Raw genomic sequence first — 17145 nt, 5'->3', positions numbered from 1 at the left:
AGATTTGATCACTTTTTCTGTTAACCCATAATAAAGTCATGAAAGAACCAAACTTCATGAATGTTTTTTGTGACAAAGAAGTATCTGTTCCAATCACTCTATCAGAGAAAAATCAGAGTTGTAGAAATAACTGGAAACTCAAGAGAGCCATGACATTATGTTCTTTACAAGTGTATGTAAACTTTTGACCACAACTGTAAGTATATTTTGCTTAGATGACTTTTGAGGTAGCAGCTCTCTCTACTGGCCTACTGCTGGCCCTACAGGTCCCCTCTGGGATTGTTTTCAGCAAACTTGTCGTGATGAAGTTCTGTTAATTTCCATCTACCTTCAACTTTAAGGTGGTGCCAAATGGGTGTCCAGGAAACAAATAAGGATGTGAGGCATAACAGTGTAACTTGTTTTTGTCTTCTAACTCATGAATGTTGTATCAGTGAAGGCAGCATTGGATTGTGCAGTAGCTTAATCTGCAGCACACTCTGCTGGACAACAAAAATACCAACATGAAAATAAAAAAATAAAAGTCTTACAGCTCTGCTAGTAAACTGTTCAGAAAAAAAGTAAAATTTCACCAAATCGATTTCATCAGCTTTCATCAGTCTAAGCTGTATACGTTGACAGCATTTTACCACACTGGCATGCTAACATTCACGCTCATGACTCAAATGTCTTCTTTTATTCTTCATTCTATGAATTACTGTTTCAGCACACATTGTCTTATTTAGAGCAAGAAGGAAAATGTTGATGTGGGATAGAAATGCAAAGATTGCATCTAAAATTTGAAGAGTGCGCATTCTCAAATTTTAACTACAGTTCAACATGCTCAAAGTTAGCATTTTAACATGCCAATGTAGCCGATATGCTAACCTGGGCTCAAACTTTGAAGGAAGGCCCATTTTAGACTGAAGGCATCTTGTTACTATCTAATATGACTCATCTGTTAAAACAAATATTCTCTGACAGCATGTTTTATTTAGCTATTATCCCTGTGATTGTTTCTTAATAGGTTGTAGTTTTATTTAAATATGATAACAGCCAAGATGAGTCTGATTTACAACCTAAAATCTATTAAGCAGATAACAAAAACTCACAAACAGATTAATATTGGACTGAGATGTCCAGGTGTTCAAAGGTAGTTGTAGTAAAAATGAATCCTCTTAATTTCCCTGTGAGAAATAAACCTAATGAACCTGATGGGCCAGGTTCCCAGGACTTGGTGAGTTCTGCTTTTGCAACGTCGGCATATGTTCAGGGTTAAGCAATACAAGTTACATCTAAAAAAAACAACATGATAAATTGCCACAACAGTGGTCATGTGCGGTTATGACTTGTTGTCATAATGACCACTTGTTAATGATTAAACGGATCTTTGGAAATGCCTGTGATGAAATAGACCAAGGTTTAACAAACTGCTGAGTATTAACACCTGGGACTAAATTGAAGCAGCCGCAGAAACCTCAGTCATAATGGAAAGATTCACAGCAGTAATATTTTTCCTTCTGGTTTCATGTATCTGTAGGATATCAGGTAAAAACCTACACACTTTCAAATCGCTAGATGTATTGAATTTTTGTCTCCGACAGTTGGAAGGATACCAACCTATAAACATGAACTGCTTTTATCAGTTTCAGCGGCACACTCCAGACTCCACACTGAAAATACTTTCTCCTTATTTTCAACAGGACAGACATGTGAAGGAAGTTGTGGAGAACAATTTGACTCATGTTCATGCCACTCGACATGCACGTCTCTGAAGAACTGCTGTACAGACTATAAAGAGTACTGTGTGGAAGTCTTTCCATATTCCGGGTCCATGTTCGGTGGGACAGATTTTATTGTCCTTGATGCGAGTTTCAACAAGAGTTCAGAGATTCTATGCAGGTAAGACTTTCTTTTACATGCAAGGGTCTACGTGTTGCTAAATCTGTTCTGGTTAAACCTTTCACCGATCGACTGATTATGGTGAAGAGAAATATGAGGAAAAAAATGTCTTTTCAATTTTAGCTTTTTCCAGGGCTTTTAACAGCATCTCATGGTCTTTATCAGGTCTTCTGAGCAGCATCCTGATGAAAACATCAAATAAATGATGAGATGCAATGCAAAGCACTGGAAAAAGCGTGGAGTAAAATTTCACGCCCAAGTATCACAGTCAAATTATACAGTTGAAGTACATTACAGAAACCTGCTGATCATTCTTTTTTAACGGCAGGTTCAACAGCAATATTGACACTGTGGGATATGTGGATGAAAACAGTAGAGGCCATTGTATCTCCCCACTCTTGTATGAAACAGGATGGGTTCCCTTGCACATCTCCTCTGATAATGGCACTACATTCAGTAGAGTTGGAGCCTGGCTCTCAGGTACAATAACTGTCTGCATATTTTCTTTTGAGGAAGACCTCAAAACTCTTTATTACACACAGCTTTCCATTTAGTGCGATATTAATATATGATTTACTTGATTCAAATGTGTTGCTTTACAGTGCATACCGGCAAGTTAGACGCTCAGTTTAAGGCAACTCTGGTCAACTCAACAAAGTGGCAGTACTATGGTACACCTGCTGTTGGAGGCTTTCTTGAGATGACATGGAATACGTCTTTGGTCAGAGCGGAGAGGGTCAATATAGAGGTCTGGGGATACAGGGAGACAGGTGTGTATGCCTTTTTATACACTGCATTTACACTTGTTAGATGATTATTCATTCGTAAAATGCTGAATTCTGTATAATGTTTCTCTGTAGGGAAACCCTACACAGACATCTGGCTGGGTGAGTGGCACTATCTGTACTCACTTGCAAAGGATCAGCTCAATAATGGATCTTTTAGCTTTTTGCCCAAACCAGCGGAGAATGGCTTTTCAAGTTGGGAGCTTGGCTCTCTACGTATCAGCCCCAGCACCAACCCCGATGGCATATGGTATGTACAAACACTTCCTATAATATAGAATACTACAATAACGCATATTATTGTAGTCGTCAGCTGTATATCATTTGTCATGCGCTTCATTTAGGAATGTACAAGCGGCATGGTCTGAGGATCACGCTCTGGCCTGGCATCTGGAGGAGAGGTTCAGGCAGAACTCGACAGTTTGGGCCTTGGAGAAATGTTTAGCATGGGACCAGCTGGAAAATCAGTTGCCCAACTTCCTCAGCGAGATCATAGACTGTCCCTGCACCCTGGCTCAAGCAAGAGCAGACACTGGGAGGTTTCACGTAAGTGTAGCAAAGGTTTAATAGTTGTCTGTACTCCATTAAAAGATAAACATAATGCACACACGCAAAGTGATACATCTCTGAACTGAAAATTACATCATCCCAGTAAAGCAATTTCCTGTGTGGTAGATTTAGGTTATTACTTAATTTGTTTATGGGGATTGTCAATGGCCTTAGCCCTTTGCTTATACTCACTGCTTATCAGTTCAAAGTCATTGAGTGTGCTCCCTTAGTTGTTGTATTCACAAGCGTTAACTGCAAGCTGAACTCATATCAGCATGGATTTTATGCCTTTTATCTTAAAAATGTATAGAGTTAGGGTTAGGCAATGTCATTTGAAGGCGAGTGAAAAATGGGATGATAAAACTGCACATGAGCGTATTGATGAGGACTATTATTACTGAACGCAATACATACATGAACACATGGAAATGCACATTTGGCTGCCTGGTTAGCACAGATGCTACATCTCTCTCCTCAGACTGACTATGGCTGTGATATAGAGAAGGGGAGCGTGTGCACCTACCACCCTGGGAGTGTTCACTGTGTGAGGGCTATACAAGCCAGGTGAGTCCCTCACTCACAACTGTTGACTTGCCTTCACGATCAGGTGTCAGCATTATGTTGTAATATCACAAATGCATTCACAACAATAGCAATGATTCTGAAACACACAGTATTTATACGAGTTGCAGAGTAGATTTTATAGCATAACTATACTTTACTGTATGTACTCTGTAGTATTTATGGTAACATTGTCAGCTGCTAGCCATCAGTCTGGCTGAATCTGTGATACTTGATACGAGTAAGCATTTCGCAAAAGAATGTATTGATCATGCAGATTATAAAACAGAAAATGTCTGAATTTGTATGTCAATTCTTATACTGCACTTTGTAGCCTTTTGGCTGCCTATTTATTTCTTATCTATACTCTCATCTACAACATCAAAGACATGTCCATGAATCCTCACCCTAAAAGTAAGCAGTGGTAAATACCTGCATCAGCCCTCTTTATGAACAGTCGACTTGAATTATGGCAGCTGGAAGAGTAAAACTGTCGGACACTCTGTAGGCTACTGACGAATGGAGCTCTTGTTGAGACCAAAAAGTATCTTTCTATTAATGTACATTTATATTTAAATTATATCAAAGCAACTCTGAAAGTAAATGGATAATTATTGCGATCTATTGCGTATTGGAATACTATAAGGTACATTGCTAATTATAAGTTCAATGTAACTACTAACTATACTGCAATGAATTTAGTATAAAAACTGAGAGCAGCTGCCCTAATGTAATCTATATGAATACTTCTAATTGATAACGCATTAATAAATCATTTTCTAGCCATTGATACTTAAAAACGAATTAATATGCACTCATGCCACGGCAATGTTGGTCTGTTAGTAGATCAGTCCACCACTTCACCAGGCTAAAATATCAAAAACTATTTGATGAATTGCTATGAAATTTGGTACAAATCTGTGTTGTAAATTTCATGTTGTCCAATACTTAAGTCTATGACCAAATCCCTGCAAAACTCACGCTAATTAGCAAATGTCAGCATGCCATCACTCTAAATTGGAATAGCATTACACTTGCTTAACATCAGCCTGTTAGCGTTCTCATTGTGAGCTCAAATTATCATTTAGCTCGAAGCCCCACTGTGGCCTCTCGTCTAGCTGTAGACTCTTGTTTAACTTGGTATCATGATTTAGTTGCAGCAGAGTCCACTCTTTTAATTGACGATGTTTTTGGATATGTATCAACAGTCCTACATATGGAGCGGGACAGCAGTGCTGCTATGACAGCACTGGCGCTCAGGTGCTGACAGCGGACTCGATTGGGGGAAGTACCCCCGACCGAGCACACGACTGGGGCTCACCCCCATTTCAGAAACCCCCTCGAGTTCCCGGACAGTCCCACTGGGTCTATGACGTGCTCAGCTTCTACTACTGCTGCCTGTGGTCTGACAACTGCCACTACTACTTCAAACACCGGCCCTCCAGCGACTGCAGGCGTTACCAGCCACCCAGCTCAGGTGAGGGAATCGTTAGGCACGGTATTACGGTTTATTTGTTTTTTATGTGATTATTGTTAAATATGAAGTTATTTTTTTGTCTGTAATGACAGCTGTGGTCTTTGGAGATCCCCACTTCATAACTTTTGATGGTGTCAGCTACTCCTTCAATGGCAATGGGGAATACACTTTGATGACCTCGACAAAGAAACGTCTGACAATCCAAGGCAGGACAGAGCCGGTGAATGGTGAGTTACTGAAGGCACTGAGCTTTTGAACCTTTCTATCTCTCTCAACAATGATCGGTACATGCTACCACTAAACACATGAACTATACAACAATCCTTGTTGTCTCTTACCAGCCACCATTAAAGCTACTAAGTTGACGGCTGTAGCCATGAGAGAATCCCCCTCTGATGTTATCGAGGTGCGGCTGGTCAGTGGTCACAATGGCCTTGAAGTACTGCAGAATCAAAAAACCCTCTCCTTTGCTGAGCAGAGCTGGATGGACCTGCATGGTGAGACCTTGATTCGCCTTTCTGCTTTGTAATGAAATATTATAAAATGTATTCCCTTTGTTTATTTGATTTGACAGTAAGTAGGAATTTGGACACAGTCTTCAAATGTGTGACACAATGGTTAAGAACTGAACTTTATTCTGAACAAATGTCCCCTCTAGGTGTGTTTGTGTTTTCTCCTACCTCTACAAATGTGACCGTGATGTTCCCAAGTGGAGCCGGGGTGGAAGTGCGACTAAGAGAGGGAACAATGACAACCACCGTGCTCCTCCCAGAGGAGTTCAAAAACTCCACTCTCGGACTGCTCGGAAAGATGAACGGCGACGCCAAAGACGACCTCGTCAGCAACGGAGAACTTGTGAGGAACCTCACCAATCCAGAGGAGGTGTTCAGCTTTGGGGCAAGCTGTAAGAAAATATTGTAAATATAGAAAGTATAGTGAAAATATTCACAATGCAGATTAGGTTGTGCCGTTCAAAATTCATTTGGTGTTTATGACTGTTGTGAACTGTATTTTATGTATGAGCTGTATATGTTATATGTACAACAAAACCTCATACAATCTAACAAAAGAGGCACAAGTTTGATAAGGAATTACAATACAAAAATATTTTATTTTATATTAAATGGTAATGAGTAATTTGACAGATATAAACTAATTTAGGTAAGGATAACATTAGGCCACTACGACAGTAAAGTCTGGACTTCAGCCAGCTTGTACATATATGTGTATTCCTGACTCACAGTGTAAATTATTTTGGATAATAGAAAGGAAGAATTAAACACAGGTCACCAAAGTTAAAGTTAAAGTCCTTTCGCCAAACCATTTCTGTCACACTGCTTCCTCTTTTGGGTCATGTACCCTTCATGTTACCCTTTCATGTTAGGAAAACACATTTATCTTGTTGTGTTTTCATGCATCGATCAGGCATTTGCGTTCCAGGTTAAGGTTTCACTTAATTCAAATTATTTTTTTCTTTCTTTTTGTCTTACAGGGGCCATCTCCAACCAGTCTGCCTTGTTCACATATGATTCAGAACATCTTTTGAACACATATTATCATGCTCCCAGACATGACCATAGTTTTATTCCAGTGTTTTCTGTCCCTGAGAGTCCAGATGATCCATTAGCCAATCAGACACATGAGATATGCACTGGAGAGGGCGCTCAGTACTGTAGGTATGAGAAGAAAACATTGATTTACTTTTAGTAGTTTTTAATTAATTTAATACTAGTGTTTTTAGAAAACACATAAGTATTAAGCTAGTTCTCTTAAAGGGGCTCTCCGCCAATGTTACACATGAAGTTTAGTTTATACATCATGAGGACCACTCAAATAATTATATAAATAATAATTACATAATGTCTTCTGTGGCTCTTAAGGGAGCTTTCTTTTTAGACTTTGACCAATATGGGGCCTAAAAGTAATGACATCTTGACTTCCGATGATTTTTTTTTCAACTACATGTAAATGTTAGTCATTGCCCTTTCAGAGAAATCATTTTCTTATTTAAAGCAACTCATGTTCTGATCAGCACCTCTGTCCTGTAGGTACGATATCCTGGTAGGTCGTAGTCCAAGAATGGGAAATGCGACCAAAGTGTCTTTCCAGAGTCACATTTCTCTTGTGGGTGACCTAAAGCAAGGTGAGAGTATAAAAACACATGATGAAAAAAATCATCATAATGTACATTTACTTATGTTAGGTATTGTTATACTGTGCAGTGATATCCTGTGGATGGCTTTCACCACCTAATAATGGGAAGAAGGAGGGGACCACATATTTACAAGGCGCTAAGGTGCAGCTTTCCTGCGATGACGGCTACACTCTCAAAGGATCTGCAGAGCGACTATGCCAGGAGAACGGACGGTGGTCTGGAGAAGACACAAACTGCGTGGTTCCCAGTATGAATACATTATTAAATCAATCCTGTCCAATGATTCTGATCTTTACAAATCAACAGTGGCAAATGTGTGAGTGTCTGTATTTTAGCATGCACGTGTGTATGTGTGTCCTTGTGTGCATCATTTGATCCATCAAATCAGTGAAAAATGAAATCCCTCTCATGACCTTTTTACAAAAATATTTATGAGTGAGAATACTATGGAAGCCCATTTCTATGGAAGCCCATTTCTATGGAAGCCCATTTCCGCAAATGTGAGCAAAAAATAAAGATCCAGTTATCTTGAAATTTCGACTTACTATCTAGAAAGTTCGACTTACTAGCACAACAGCTTGTGACCTCTGAAAGCGGCTTTCAGTGTCACTTTCACAGTAGTGTAAGAAGTGGCTATAAGGCTGTATGGACATGGGGCAACAAAAACATCAGTCCATAACCAAAATTTCGAGATAGTAAGTCAAAATTTTGAGATAGTAAGTCGAAATTTTGAGATAACTGGATCTTTATTTTTTCCTCACAGTGGTGGAAATGGGCTTCAAAAATAAATCAAACAAACGTTAATACTTATTGTGCTTGACCCTATGTTTAAAAACAACAATAACATCTTTGTCCTCTTCTAGGTAATCTCGCAGGAATTGTGGCCGGTTCAGTTATTGGAGCAGTAGCACTAATTGTAATTATAACAACAATCATACTCCACTCCAGGAAACAGAGAAGGTACAGTATCTTCAGTTGATGTATCATTAATCTACAACATAACATTTCTAAAATTCATTATCCTCACAATACTTGATATGGAAAAAGTGTGACAGAGGCTTCATATTGTAGTTTCCTGCGTCTTCACTGTTTTTATTTGTGTGTTGTGTGTTGTGTGTTGTGTGTTTTTCTCCAGAAGAGCTGCACGTTTAGGAGAAGTTGTGACAAGTGAGGCTTTCTAACCACAACTATTCATGCATAAATACATGCTTAAATACATGCTTCCATTGGATAAAGACACACATAACACAAAAGAGAAAGCCTATCCTTGTAAAACCACAGCCATGTTCCAGATTAAAATATATTATGAGGTTGAGCAAAGGTCACTTCACGGTTAAAACCAGATACACCCGAGGGTCCCCCATTTGGACGCAGAGTACATCAAAACTTAGAGAGTTTTGTGTTAAAAGTAACTGGCAGAGAACCCACGAAGAACGAATATAGTGATGTTATAGTTCTGCAGAAACCTCAGCGTCCTGGGAACAACATGAACTAGGTCACTTCTACACGAGACAAACACATCTCCCATCAGCCAAGCAAACAAATAACAAAATATCATAAATCATACTCGATATGACTGGGACAGACCGGAGAAAGAGCTTTATTGGCTAATAGTGCTGTCAATCATCTAGCTTTTCTAGGCAATTCTATTGGCTCCTACGGTTCGAAGGATGTCTCAATGGTGAAAATCGGAGAAGGGGGGGCTGAGATACAGCCCTGAACAGAGAGTCGAAGCAGGATTTGACCTTAAACTAAATAACTAAAAAGGGCATAGAAAGAGCTTAAAACACTCAAAAAAGGTCCAATCTTCGGTCTATTGATTCAATGAACATCATGAGTGATACATAGAAGTGATATAGAGTGTTTTTGAATTTTAAAAATACTTTTTTATTCAAATCTTGGAGTATTTGATCAGTTTTCTAATTTGAAATGCTCTATATTTCATAAATGTTTCACTGTATCTATGTATAGCTGTGTATATAGAGCCTATATCAGTTGTTCTAAGAGCCCAGCATATTAAAAGTCTTGGATACCCATACTTTCCAAAAAACAATACCCTAAAAGTGCTGTTTTTCAAGATCGAGCTTTTGAGTTTTCCAAGTTCTGCTGTGTTCCATCCTTATCTTATGTGAACCAGTAACATGTATTCTGATAGTTCCATGATTTTTCTCATCTCAAAAATATATAAAAAAAAGTTTTTTTTTTTTTTTATACAATTAATTAGGTATTTCTTATCTTTATTCGAGCTGAGGCCTGCAAATAGGCCTCGTTTTTAAAGAGCAACTACACACTACACATCTTTTACACACTGCTTCTTCCACAGCAGAAAGGTATTATTGCACTGATACCTATAGGCTGGCATTTTAACGTGTTGCACTTTTGACCACATCCACCATAAACGCAAAGCATTCTGGGCTATAAAACTACAGGTTTATTGTAAAGTGAAAACACATTTTATGAATAAAAGCTTGTAAGATCATTTACTTCACACTCAGTCATCAAGTTGAATGATCTAATTATGAATGATAGGCTGAAACCAATAACTTACTGTTAGTCTGTTTAATAAGCTAACAATAATTGATTGGTGAAACATTAATGATGCAACCTGCTACCGTCTAAACATTTTTATTAAAGTCTTCGGGCTACTGATCCCCCTGTATATTTAGGCCAACAGACAAACTGTAGACTAAATGAACTCTGTACTGTGTACTTATATTTGTGTTTTGTCATCAAATATTTATGAATGTTGTTTTATCGGATACAGTTTTCAAGTTTGTTGGACAATAACGTTTTTCAAATATAGTGTATTCTGTGGCTTCAATTCAAAATGTATGTGAATTATTATTTTCTTATTTTACAATGCATTCTGCTAAACTACAGACAGAACACAATGGGCCTCATGCACGAAACAATACAAGAACAAATTTCCTCATATTTTTGTTTGTATGCATGTGTTCGTTGCATTTTCTGGACCCTGTGCTGCTGCTGCCGCTGCTCCACAAATGTTGAGCATTCAGTGTAATTTTGGAAATGTTTTCCATTTGAGATACACACCTGCTGTCCACAGGAGGCTTTGAAAAAAAATAAATGTTTTCCATTTTTTCATGTTGTTTTGTTTTGTTTATTTTATTTGATATGGACATGTCATGATTTTGTTTATTTTTCATTGTAAAATAAACACAAATATAAACTGTATCAAATCTCTGAGCTGTCTGTAAGCAAGTGGTAGTACTCACAATGTCATCAATTTGTTTACTTACTGTTTTTATAATCTGGTGGTTATTTTAATCCAGGATATACGGTTGAACACCTCTAACACAAATGGTAAAGTATGATATTGTAAACTTCTTAATACATTTAATCAAGTAATTAATATATAATAACATCCCAATGACAGAACCTGCCAGCGTGTACTGTATTTTTCACTTTTGATAATTATGTAAATTTGACTTTTACTGAAGTAAACCTTTGAAAGCACAACTTTTACTAAAAGATATTTTTTGTTCCCCCATTGTCCTTTGTTGGCAAGGAAAATTATGATATCACAGATTTAAATTCTGCAAATAAAGTCACCATGTGGAGAATCATTGCTTCTTTATAAAGGACATGAAGGGGATACGGTTCCCCTGCACCTCTGTGTTCTATTAATATGTTAATGGTTTCTAGATGCTGGGAAGGAAACCATCAAGATCCTTGTGTCCTGATGATTACCTCTCACCGCCGAGGTTCAAAAATAGGGATATCGAAAAACTCTATGTAACACAAATATATTCAGGGTGCTACGGTACACACTGACCATGCATGTCCATGCAATTGCAATCATGGCCTTTTATTCAAAGCTGACATGATAGCACTTAAAAAGTCTATGAAGAGATTTTGAAGAACCAATGCTGCTTGATCCATAGTTACCAACTCCAAATCATCTTTTAGCCAGCTGTCTTTAATTAAAGAGGTTGGTTTCCTGACCTTTCTTTTACTATTTCCAGGAGAAGGGCTGGGCCATATGGAAGAAGATCAAATATCGCATTATAGATTTCAGCTGTGAATATCGGAAGAAGTTGGAATCATTAAAAAAGAAGCTCTTGAAATCCAGTTTGACTTTTTAAACACACAGTATCACTGCCACGAAAGGGACAAAATGTTTGCAGGTTAATTGGACTCGGCCTCAATGGACTGGAGAAAAACATAGGACCATAACCCTGGATGAAACTCCCAGCTACAGCTGGCTTTTTACATCCCGAGAAAAGAGGCAACTTACCAAGTTTAACCTACTGTGATCTCAGATAAATGGTAAGGCTCACACCAAGGCTCATTTCCATTCACAGTGCAGTTTCTACATTGATGGTGGGAAAACGTCTTTTACGTGATATTATCATTTATATCGAGACGCACAATATCACTGAAAGTCTCATTCTCTGCACAGCGAGGTTTGGAAATCAGCCATGAATATCTGTCAGACTGTGGTTCATTTAGTCTTTGGTGGTTTAATGTCTGCAGTCGTTGTCTGACCTGCAGGATTTGCAGTAACTTGAGCCTTTAACAAAAGGCAGCTGAATGCCAACTGAGTTTATGACGATGTTTCGGTGTCAACAGGCACTGTTAGGGAAGTGAGTTTCTGAAACTTTTGGTGGTAGTAGCAAATATTCAAACGAGAACTTTGAAGGCCGACGTGGAGAAGGATTCCGTGTGAACAGCAGTTGAACATGGGTCAGTTGGTCCTATACAAAATAAATTGAATTGAGAAGTTCACTGGCAAACCTGAGCACATTTTAAAAACATTTGGAGCAATTTTCAGACATTGGGGACATGTAAGGTGTAACTGGTGCATTTTGCCAAATAGTTAATATTGAATTTGTTAACTTCGATTTAATATTTATGCATGCAAGAAAGCCATCTATGGCAGGTAGGACTTAATTGATAAAAAAATGAAAGTAAACCACGGCCCCGACCCCTTGCAGCCACTGCAGATTAAATAAAAAAAAGTAAAAAGAGAAATTATTCCAAAATGACGCAGTGGTTCACTAATTTTGCCACATAGATGATCTACAAACTAGATGTAAATATGCAAGAGTTGAAAATATAAAACATGTAAGATACAACGCTGTAAATGCTACCTTTGTGAAACCATAATATTTTGATCACACATGTTGAGAGTCTAAATGTGAAACCCATGTCACCCATAGGACAAAGTGTCGGGTACATCTAATCTGTAATTTAAGTGCTTAGAGTAAGTAGATGCATTGACTTGTAAAACAAGGGATTCGGCAGCATTTGTGGAAAACATTTTTCTCCCTGAAAAGTTTGAGTTCTGCTGCACAAAAAAGTGATCAAATATGTAAACTACTTAACAGTAGTATATAGCTATCAGTATGCGTTTAACAAGAAGATACTGGTCCAAAAACTTTCCGCTCACCTTGTGCTTTGAGAATAGCCGCCTTGCCCCTTCCTGCACCGGATCCCTGGTTCTTGTTCTTCGTACTCTTTAACATCGGAGCATTCTGTATCATGTCGGGGAAGATCAGGAAGCGGATCTTGCTGCCACAGATGGAGACTTGTTCCAACTGTTCCACCCGGCCATCACAATAAGTCACTGTTTATATTGGACATCTGTGGGGATGGGATTTTTTTTTTTTATATTTCAATAATTCCTCCTGTCATTTTGTATTTCTTTCTGTAAAGTAACTCATCGCATTTATGGGCATTTACTTAAGCAAATTATTTAAAAACCTGAGAGCTCACCACCCACAATGAGTTATGCAAATAATCAAGCAGAGACTACCTGAACTATTTTGTTCCCAAAATGCAAGAAACAAAAGGTTGCAACACTGTGTGGAAATCAGGCTGTACGGAGGAGCTTCATTTATGATTATTATTCAGTATTTATTAATAAAGATCAACCAGTTCATGTTGTCCTCAGCCTCAATCAGCTTGCCCCTGTACACCTCTCCAGTGTTGGTCTCACAGGTCACAACGTGGCCCTCTGCCTCATGCATTAGGTACACCGACGATTTCAACCATCTTCCTGAAAAAACATGTATTGTAGAAAATGTTACAATGTGTTGTCTCATAATAAATGGCAGTCACCAAACTTTTCTACAATATACCTTTAGTTCAAGAAATGTGAAATAACTTCTGGGAATGCAAATCCATAATCCATTAGTCCCTGTGATTACCTTATGCTGCTTTAGCTCTGAAAATATAAGGTATATTGTCTTACTTAATTAGTCTAAAACGTAGCAAATACCGCAAAAAAATATTGCAATTAACTACTAAATAGAAAGCTAAAATTGAAGAAAAGTTTGGTTGTAATGTTCTCCAGCGTCCATGTAGCTAGCAGACTATATCCAACAAAATGAACTGTCAACGAACCTTGGTCTGCAGACGACATGCTCGAATGTGTGGAGCCCTGCAGCTCTGCCCCCTGATATAGTTCATACTTTGGACTGATGCTTTGGATGAGTGCAGATGGAAAGGCAACAGATATTACCTCATTAATAAATACCATTCCTCTCTGATGGCAAATGGCTTGATTTATTCCTCTGAAGCTCAGTTCATTATTTATACAACATAACACCCATGGAGACGTAGCTCTAGATGCAAAATTCCTCACCACCACTCGACTGCATCAGTGCCCATCACTTTGTCCTGAATGTAAACACGCCCTTTATTGTTGTAATTTGCCCTCCATACTCATCACATGATTTGTTTATTCCGGCTTGAGTTGTTTTTCTTAAATCTTGTGTTGAGAAACTGGAAGTTACCCTGTTGTTTACCGTGTGACTCTGCTTGTGCGTGCTGTTCCCTCACATAACACAAGGCTGTGAGTTTTATGGACAAAGAGCACCAGTATGTGACAAGACTGCAGAGGCCACTGCTGAATAAACTGTCTGCTTGCTGCTTCCAGAGTCATTCGCCAACAACTTGCCACAGACACTCCAGAGATATAAATAAAGAATAGTTAGCATTATCCTCTTCAGGTCCCGGGGCAACGCAGGAGTAACACACCAGCTCATGACATACTGAGTCATTCTCGTCCCTTAGATCACACTTGATGCTGGACAAGTGTTAGAATAACTCTGTTGGGTATATATGTGTGTGAGTAGAGCAGTACAGATGCCAAAGCAGTCGTTTTCTCAGACCTCTAGCTCACTTTCTGTTGAGAACAGAAATACAGCTGCCCATTGTTTAGTGCTCAGGTCATCAATCTAGACTTGTTTGTTAGGGTGGAGCTTCAGGCTTTTGCAGTTTCAACATCCTTTCCCTTCATTCGGACATTATTTTCAAGGATATGGAGGAACAAAATAAAATATTATCCCGTCCCATTTTCCGCCGAGATGTGAGCTGGGATCCGTTCCCAAACTGGACGCAGCCGAGTCGAATCTTTGCGCAGGACTTTGGTCTCCCTCCTTTCCTGGACCCTAGTGATCTGGACTGGATTGACTGGTCCAAGAAGAGACTGGCATCTTTCTCCTGGCCCGGCTACGCACAAACTCCCCTTCTGCCTCCATTCAGTGGCCAGCACCATGCAGTGTTGAACCAAAAGGGTCCGAGACAACTAGCAAGTGGAGTGTCAGAGATCCAAACAGGGCAGGACAGCTGGAAGATTAACCTGGACGTCAATCACTTCTCGCCTGAGGAAATTTCAATCACAACCAAGGAGGGTTATTTGCAAATATCAGGTACACTGCACATGGTTCTCAGATTTCCCACAAGCTATTTTTGAGATGTAACAAAAAAAAAAAGTACCATGCCTGATCTTTAACATTCTTTTCTTGACATATTTTTATAAAATTATTTTTTCATTACAAGGAAATCATGAAGAAAGGCAGGATAAGCATGGATCTGTTTCAAGGTGCTTCACCCGGAAATACAAGTAAGTTGTCTCTGAGGAATTTTGAAAAAAATTATCTTCCTGAGGTTCCATATGATAACTGTGTATTGTATGATGACACATATAAAGCAAGAGGTCAACATAAACACTCTCCTCTTCTCGTCAAGGCTGCCAAAGGGGGTGGATTCGCAACACATCAGCTCTTCGCTGTCCGGTGATGGAGTTCTGTCCATAGAGGCCCCCGCTCCAGGGACATCCATCAGCAACCCACCCAATGAGGTTGTGATACCAGTTCAGATCAGACAGACGCAGGACGGTGAAAAGTAAAACCAGTAAGCAAGAATTTGAAACTACAATCAGAATTTACCAGCAACACTGGCATGAAAAAAGGCAGAACTAGTCTGTTGTAGTGTTTTCCTGCTATAAAACACAGATATTGTAATGTCAACAGTACAATATCATGTTCAATTACATTTGGTTTCACAATCAAATGCCCACTCATCAATATAATACAGAATCAACTCTGAAAATAAGGAAATCTTTTCTTTTGTCATCGCTTATAAATAGATTAGCATGACCTTGTATTCCTAACAACATCATGTTTTCATACTCTTATAATATCTGAATTATATGAAAAAATACAAGCTAGTAGCTGTAGTCCTTACATGACCTAAGGGGCTGTGGAGATTATGGCTGACAATACTGGCCAAGAATGGACAGAAGAAAAGGGACTATTTATATCCAAACAGCTTATTTACTTTATAACAAAAGGTCAAGTTGTGCTTCTGTGTAACATGGCAAGATAATTAATAATTGATTTGGTGTGATTTTATTTTGCTTGTGAAGAAAAGAGACAATGTAAAAAGCTGTAACGTGGATTCATATTGTGTGCTTGTCCTGAAAGTTGTACATTGATGTATTGATTAACCAGCCTAATAAAGCTGTCCGGATATACTGTATCTGCCAAAAATGTATTAAACAGCTTCTGCCATATAAATAAAAAATGTAATTTTATCATTTAGTGTTCTTTATGAGTGATGCATTATAGGATTTATACAAACCTGTATTGATTATTCATCCATTGCTCTATATCTGATTGCTTTCCATAACATTATTATCAAATGGTCCACAAGAGGGCACTGAAGTCCTGTTAAGTGTAATATTTTGACACTGTCTAGTTTCCTCTTTGAGAGACAGTTTTGACTTTAGTATTTCAGTTGATTTTATTTATTAAGTAGAGCTTCATCAAGTTTCTCCCAAAGAATATCTAGATCCTACAAATGAACTGTTTTAAGTTCATCCCACCAAATTAATTAATTCTAAATTCACTGTAGTCAATTGTGGTCTTCTACAAGCCACGTGATGGCAAACTTTAAAACAAATGCACAGCAGCCTGGAGCTGGATGAAATGAAGGTGTTTGATAACTGAGAAATGATCCATTAATGTAACATTAAACAGCATTAGAGGCTAAAATGTTCAAGAGTAGAAGTCAGGGACTCGGCTGATCTGATGATGGCCACTCAATAGTAAACAGTGACATCTACTGCTTGAACTAGGTATTACATGTTGACGTATCAGGAGTTACTGTATTTGTACGGAATGTCAACACATGGATTGTTGTAATGTTGGAAATACTGAGATAGATACAGTGAAAGAAGGGGGGATTTTGTTTAAAATTGTGATCGCTTTCGTAGCTTGGTTTGTTGATTATTCATCCAGTGGTTGGCTGACATGAAAATACTGAAGGAATCACTTAACAGCAATTTGATGATGTAACAAAATGTGGTTCAATTTAATTTGAGTATACAGTAAAGGATGACAAATTAAATGTCACTTTAAGACAGAAGAGTGGCAGTCCTCTCGCTTCTTAGTGTATTTAGAAAAGGAAAATAATATGAGATGGAG

General features: G+C 38.4%; 2 protein-coding genes across 2 annotated transcripts; both read left to right on the top strand.

The window, feature by feature from the left end:
• Positions 1-1438: 1438 nt before the first annotated feature.
• LOC137869026 (sushi domain-containing protein 2-like) lies at positions 1439-10608 on the top strand. Its single transcript, XM_068706114.1, has 16 exons — positions 1439-1527; positions 1683-1881; positions 2210-2361; positions 2484-2651; positions 2742-2916; positions 3011-3212; positions 3694-3779; positions 4985-5253; positions 5346-5480; positions 5595-5750; positions 5912-6157; positions 6746-6929; positions 7302-7396; positions 7476-7655; positions 8272-8368; positions 8544-10608. The coding sequence occupies exons 1-16, from the start codon at positions 1467-1469 to the stop codon at positions 8587-8589; spliced, it is 2451 nt and encodes an 816-aa protein (XP_068562215.1). The 5' UTR covers positions 1439-1466; the 3' UTR covers positions 8590-10608.
• A 3774-nt stretch (positions 10609-14382) lies between these two features.
• On the top strand, positions 14383-16253 carry LOC137868644 (heat shock protein beta-1-like). The gene is made up of 3 exons (XM_068705521.1): positions 14383-15087; positions 15218-15281; positions 15407-16253. The coding sequence occupies exons 1-3, from the start codon at positions 14697-14699 to the stop codon at positions 15564-15566; spliced, it is 615 nt and encodes a 204-aa protein (XP_068561622.1). The 5' UTR covers positions 14383-14696; the 3' UTR covers positions 15567-16253.
• The last annotated feature ends 892 nt before the right edge of the window (positions 16254-17145 follow it).

The sequence above is a fragment of the Cebidichthys violaceus genome, unplaced genomic scaffold (assembly GCF_023349555.1).
Source record: "Cebidichthys violaceus isolate CVI_PGR_0920_01 unplaced genomic scaffold, fCebVio1.0.p SCAF_12, whole genome shotgun sequence".
NCBI lineage: Eukaryota > Metazoa > Chordata > Actinopteri > Perciformes > Stichaeidae > Cebidichthys > Cebidichthys violaceus.
Note: the sequence above shows the minus strand (reverse complement) of the source record. Positions and strands in the feature narration are given on the sequence as shown.

What these genes read in the sequence shown, in the direction of transcription:
- LOC137869026 (XM_068706114.1), top strand. Translation starts at nt 1,467, where the DNA reads ATGGAAAGATTCACAGCAGTAATATTTTTCCTTCTGGTTTCATGTATC. An exon ending in CTGGGGATACAGGGAGACAG is followed by an intron (nt 2,652 to 2,741) that starts GTGTGTATGCCT and finishes GTTTCTCTGTAG; the next exon opens with GGAAACCCTACACAGACATC. An exon ending in GAGGGCGCTCAGTACTGTAG is followed by an intron (nt 6,930 to 7,301) that starts GTATGAGAAGAA and finishes TCTGTCCTGTAG; the next exon opens with GTACGATATCCTGGTAGGTC.
- LOC137868644 (XM_068705521.1), top strand. Translation starts at nt 14,697, where the DNA reads ATGGAGGAACAAAATAAAATATTATCCCGTCCCATTTTCCGCCGAGAT. An exon ending in GGGTTATTTGCAAATATCAG is followed by an intron (nt 15,088 to 15,217) that starts GTACACTGCACA and finishes TTTCATTACAAG; the next exon opens with GAAATCATGAAGAAAGGCAG. An exon ending in TGCTTCACCCGGAAATACAA is followed by an intron (nt 15,282 to 15,406) that starts GTAAGTTGTCTC and finishes CTTCTCGTCAAG; the next exon opens with GCTGCCAAAGGGGGTGGATT.